We start from the raw sequence: 6,102 nt of genomic DNA, 5'->3' as shown, positions 1-6,102 counted from the left end.
CTTTGCAACTTTAAAGGGGTCATATGTTGCGATTTCAATTTTTCCTTTCTCTTCTTTATGCACCAACAGCTTGTAACACTCCAAAGAGAAAGGAAAAATTGAAATCGCATCATATGACCCCTTTAAATGAAGAAATGACATAAAAAATTTAAAGTAATCACTTTGGTAATCTAAAATACTTTTCGGATGTAACTGTAATTTGATTACCACCTATTTAAAATGTAATTATTATGAAATACAGTTACTCATATTTTGTATTTTAAATACATAACACCGTTACATGTATTTCGTTACTCCCCAGGCCTGGGTATTTGTGAATCTTAAAGGGGTCATATGATGCTATTTTAAAGATCATTATTTGGTGTATTTGTGGCTGACTCTTAACTTTTATAAAGAATATCTCTTTGGATTTGAGACTTTAGTCTTTGCAACTTTACAGATCTTCTTTATGCACCAAGAGCTTGTAACACTCCAAAGAGAAAGGAAAACTTGAAATCGCATCATATGACCCCTTTAAGTATATTCATCATCTGCTTTACGTACCTGGCACTGGCAGTAATTTTACAAACTTGTAACTTGCATGCTTACTGCAGAACCATGCATCGTTCATTTATATTTCTACATGGCTCCCTGCAATACAACTCTGATTCTTCATCTAGTGATCTGTTGTTGATACAACCACAACTGCTACAACTGATAACGGAAAATTAGAATCAAACAGTAATTCTTTTTTTGTTGAAGGTGGTGAATTTGTTGCAAAAGTGGTGCTTTGATGGCTAGAGCAGTGGTGCTTTAAAGGGATGGATCCCCTGACAGATGGATGCACTGACAGTCCAGCAGTTACTGTTGCTAAACCCTGAAGCACAGCACACTGTCAGCATGCTAAACCCCTCTCTGAGAAGCTGCATCCCTTCCACAAAAGAAAAAAAAAATCTTTCTTAAAACTTTAAAACAGACTAGTCAACCATTCTGGCCTGTTAATGTTGCAATATTTACTCTCAAAACAACCAACCAGAAATGCAACTTGTATAATGATTCTTGCATCAGAATCTAACTGTTCAAAGTGACCCTGAGATGTGCTGAAACATGACTAGTAAAGAGGCAGAGGTCCCATCTAATTTGCATTGTTTTAGCTGCCTCAGTAACTATTTAAGTTCTCCTTATAATCCTTAGTGTGATTGCTCAGATCTGAAATCCTCTTCACTGGATTGACATACACTAGCTTTCAAACGTTTGGGATCAACTTTTTAAAGATTATTATTTCTTTCTTTTGTTGTTGTTGTTGTTTTTGAAAGTCTCTTATGCTCACAAAGGCTGCATTTATCTATCAAAATACAGTAAAAACAGTAATGTTGTGCAGTATTATTAAATGTAAACTATTCCTCTAATGGCAAAGCTGAATTTTCAGCAGCCATTACTCTATCTTCAGTGTCACATGATCCTTCAGAAATCACTCAAATATGCTGATTATTATCAACGTTTGAGAGTAAAACTGAGGATACGAAATGGAACACTTCCAAACGAGAACTGTCATGTTTGTTTGGGCTTCTTTGTGGCCATCTTCCAGTGCAAAATTCAAAATACAATGTCAGCATCATTTTATCTGTTTATCCCACCACACTGGGGCTCATCCCAATCTTATACGGAAAAAATTAAATGTTTCAAAATGAGCTGAGCCTTCTTGAACTGATGTTTACATAAAATGCATGCCATCATTTTATCTTTGAGCCGCAATAATAATCCCTGTGTAGTTACCAGGCACTTTCAGATTTATTTGATATTTATCTGGTAAAAATGTTCAGATATGGTCCCTGGCACCGTTGTTAGGAGGCACACAGTACAGGAGCAATCCAGATTACAGAGTTGTTTGAGACAATGTTCAAGTGGAGGAGCAAACAATCTGGGTTGTTTATTAGGGTTCTCAACATATTGCATCTTGCTTCTAATCCTATTTGTATGATTTTTTTTCTTTGAAGTTTGTAGGGTAGAGATACTGAAGAAACAGGTAGAAGATAAAACCGATGAACAATGGAAGCCTTTACTGATGCAACAAACCTGCAAAAAGTGACTTTAGGCTCACAGCAGGGAAGTCAGACATTTTGAAAATCAAGGAACATTTAAATTGCATCTCTACAGTTTTAATGATCATAGATTTGAGAGTTTGAAAGGTTAAGGTTGTGACCATCTCATCTGCAGATATTTGTCTTAAATGAAGCCTCAGGGGTAACAAGCGTTTCTGGCTCTTGTGCTTTAAGGCTAATGCAACTTCAGCTAGCTATTTTCATCTTGCTAACGATCTGTGGCACAGACAACAAGGAAGGACCTCGTGGGAGAGGGAGAGAAAAAAGGTTTTTATCAGTAATGCACTCAAGAACTTGGAGCAGAGAGAAATTACACTGGAGTTATGTAGGGCAGCTCGTGAAGGGAAAAGCAACCCGAAGCCATTAAATTTTCACTGGTCGTAGAGATTTTTTTTTAAATAACAATGCATAAGATATTTTTAAACTTCATTCTCAGAATTCATAGAGCTCTTGTACCCTTTCATCTTTCTGACACCCAGTGTATATTCTTTCGGTCAGTTGCCATTAAGGAACCTGACTGAAGTGACCAAACACCGAAAGTCAATACTTAATGGGCATTGACATGAAGTGAATTCAGATGAAGATGTTAATGCTTTGTGTTTCTTGCTATACAGGGCTGAAAATCCGTGAAGTGACGATCAATGTTACCAGGCAGCAGGTGGAGGATTTCCATGGTCCAGAAGACTACTGGTGCCTGTGTGTGGCCTGGAGTCACCTAGGAGGAAGGACCTCGTGGGAGAGGGAGAGAAAAAAGGTTTTTATCAGTAATGCACTCAAGAACTTGGAGCAGAGAGAAATTACACTGGAGTTATGTAGGGCAGCTCGTGAAGGGAAAAGCAACCCGAAGCCATTAAATTTTCACTGGTCGTAGAGATTTTTTTTTAAATAACAATGCATAAGATATTTTTAAACTTCATTCTCAGAATTCATAGAGCTCTTGTACCCTTTCATCTTTCTGACACCCAGTGTATATTCTTTCGGTCAGTTGCCATTAAGGAACCTGACTGAAGTGACCAAACACCGAAAGTCAATACTTAATGGGCATTGACATGAAGTGAATTCAGATGAAGATGTTAATGCTTTGTGTTTCTTGCTATACAGGGCTGAAAATCCGTGAAGTGACGATCAATGTTACCAGGCAGCAGGTGGAGGATTTCCATGGTCCAGAAGACTACTGGTGCCTGTGTGTGGCCTGGAGTCACCTAGGAACCTCGAAGAGCCGTAAGGCCACAGTGAGGATAGCCTGTGAGTAATGCATGAAACATGACCTACAATTGAAATACATGATCTAAACACAAGTGGACTGCTGTGAGATAGTGGCAGAAATCTCTTTGATGTATTTCCTTTTTTTTCTTTTCTTAAACGATGCACTAAATGCTTTAAATCTGAAAGCATATTAAAAAGTTTGAATTAATAATATTATTGCCAAAAAAAAAACATAATTACATTTTGTAGTCTGTTGACAGATTGATTTATTTTTGATTAGCATTTGCTATAATTATAATTATCATTAATTATCATTGTCAAGTTATTATTAAGTTTTATTATTTTATCACTGGCATTTGTTATCAAATGGCAACTTTTTATTCCACTTTAATACAGGGAAATTTGTTTTTATCCTATCTGAAGCTGGACCATTTTTGTATTTCTTTCTTTCTTTCTTTCTACAAATTGAAAGAATTTGCAGTGCACAGAAATAAATAAATAATTTTATTTTACAAGTACAATGGGGATGAGGCAGTCAGAACTGTATTAATGAACTGAACCAATGACACCTGCAACTCTAGCAGATGGCCAGAGCACCATTGAGAATGCCTGCACTCTCCTGCTCTCTTGCCCTGCCTTTCCAAGCTTGCCAAAACGAAGGGCATGGGGCGTAGAGAGAGCAGGATGCTGAGTGATGAAAGCATTTGGCATAAATAGGCCAAATATTGGATCGAACTCTGGCCGCTGTGACAGCTGCCTCTTATCTTTTCAAACAGACCTCCGCAAGAACTTCGAGCAGGATCCTCAAGGGAAGGAAGTGCCAATCAAGGGCATGATTGTGCTGCATTGCCGTCCCCCAGAGGGAGTGCCCATGGCAGAGGTAAGACCCATCCTCTCAGGTCTCTGATATCATTCCCACAGGGAGTCTGGGAAGGGCAGTGCATGCTCTCTTCTGACTGGAAAATAGCATCAGTGCTGTTTTAAACATCTATACTAATTCTGTGCTTAAAGGTATAGTTCAACCACAAATAAAAATTCATCAACATTTACTCAGCCTCGTGTTGTTACAAACCTGTATCACTTTTTCTTCTGTGGAACACACACACACACACAGAAATAAAAGAAAAAAATTAAAGAGCTGTTTTCTTCCATATAATCAAAGTCAATGGGGTCCAAACCATGGGAACATTATGATTTTCATTGTATGGACACACACACAAAAAAGAAAAAAGAAAACAGACCCTTTTCCCAAAATATCTGCTTTTGTGTTCCACGTAAAAAAACAAAAAACAAAATTTATATATTTTTCAAAATATCTCCTTTTGTGTTCCACATAGACATGAAAGTCATACAAATATTTTAGAACTTTTTTTGGTCCATATAATAAAAGTCAGTGGGGTCCAAAACAACATGGAACCATACTGACTTTCAATGAATGGACCCAAGAAAACAAAAACCAAAAACACACAAAAACAAGAATTTCCCAAAATATCTCGGTACACAAAAGAAGATAGGAAAGAAAGACATACAGATTTGAAACGACGTGAGGGTGAGTGAATGATGGCTGGATTTCATTTTTGAGTGAACTATCCCTTTAAACAGAACTGCAACTGACTTTTCACTGACAAATTTGATAGATTGATTTCGGTTTAATACACATTCGTGTGCAGTCAAGGGCCATGTAAGGGACAAAAATGACAGGTCCACATATCATGGATTACGAGCAGGCAATATATCAGTGTACATATGTGTGATTATAGTAGGGTTTGATTCTTGGCAGCCACCAATGCTTTATGAATGATTCAGTGTTGAAAGGGAAGAGCTCTGTCAGGATCTGTCTCTTCAAGAGCACAGTGGACAGAAACACAGGAAATCTGGAAAGTACTGGAAGACAAGAATCTCCCTTCAAGTACGTTGTCAACATAAATGAAGTCAGCTATAAGGGGGCTAGTGAATAATGTAGAGTGCAGACCAGCAATTGGCGATCAGGTCCATTCCAGCACACCTCCGCCATGAAAAATTTAAATCCAAGCTGTGAGGGGGAGAGTGCAAAGATTTATACAGCATAATTTTACCAGCATGCTGGATGCTGGCTCTCTCTCACTTGCTTGCTCTCTGTCTGTCCTAGTACAATGTGTTTGTGGTTTTAGATGTTCATAAACACCCCCTCTGAGAAATGCTCTGTAAGATTTCTGTGGTCACAAAGCTAATGAGTCTTTTCTAGTGTTTCTAGCTAATGAGTCTTTCTCGCCAAGCGCCAAATGCGAGTAAAAATCGGCTTTGACAAGTATATGAAACCGTGTCAGTCGCCAGATGGCTGGTAAAAGTTTTATAAATTCTAACAGTGCAATGTTGTGAGAACAAATGTGAACGACACTCTGTACAGTTGATGGGTCAGTGCTGCTTCATCACAAAAGTCTAAGCCTTTGCAATGTAAATATTCAAGAGCTAGAGCACACGAAAGGACATACGTTACTCGCGCTGTGTGGGAAGTTTAAACATCCAAAGCCCCAGCCTGAAAGCCATGTCTTGAGCTCTGCTTCCTTCCTACACTTGAATGGACAAATTCACACAAAATTATGTCAAAAATGCCCATCTCAGTGAGTATCCTTGTAAAGTAGATGGTTCTTAAGTGAACATGAACAGCTGAGAAAGAAATCGGACACGAACCGCGCGCAACGCAATGTGTCAAAAAACATTAGTAGCTATTATAATCAGTGAAATTGTCTACATATGCAGGATGCGGCGCAACACGACACGACAAATCCGCGAAAGTAAACGGATTCCCCATTCTATTTCTGAAATAGTCCAAGCA

The 6,102-nt window shown here is 38.3% G+C and overlaps 1 protein-coding gene across 1 annotated transcript in view; it reads left to right on the top strand.

Moving 5' to 3' along the window:
* The window catches only part of LOC107721540 (netrin receptor UNC5D-like), an 81,211-nt gene that overhangs the window by 30,900 nt on the left and 44,209 nt on the right, over positions 1-6,102 (top strand). The window contains exons 3-5 of the mRNA XM_016529611.1: positions 2,696-2,893; positions 3,183-3,326; positions 4,064-4,167. Of these exons, the coding sequence (XP_016385097.1) occupies positions 2,696-2,893; positions 3,183-3,326; positions 4,064-4,167 (446 nt within the window). The remainder of the gene's footprint in view (positions 1-2,695; positions 2,894-3,182; positions 3,327-4,063; positions 4,168-6,102) is intronic.

The sequence above is a fragment of the Sinocyclocheilus rhinocerous genome, unplaced genomic scaffold (assembly GCF_001515625.1).
Source record: "Sinocyclocheilus rhinocerous isolate Xijiao unplaced genomic scaffold, SAMN03320098_v1.1 scaffold1626, whole genome shotgun sequence".
NCBI classification, from domain to species: Eukaryota; Metazoa; Chordata; class Actinopteri; order Cypriniformes; family Cyprinidae; genus Sinocyclocheilus; species Sinocyclocheilus rhinocerous.
Note: the sequence above shows the minus strand (reverse complement) of the source record. Positions and strands in the feature narration are given on the sequence as shown.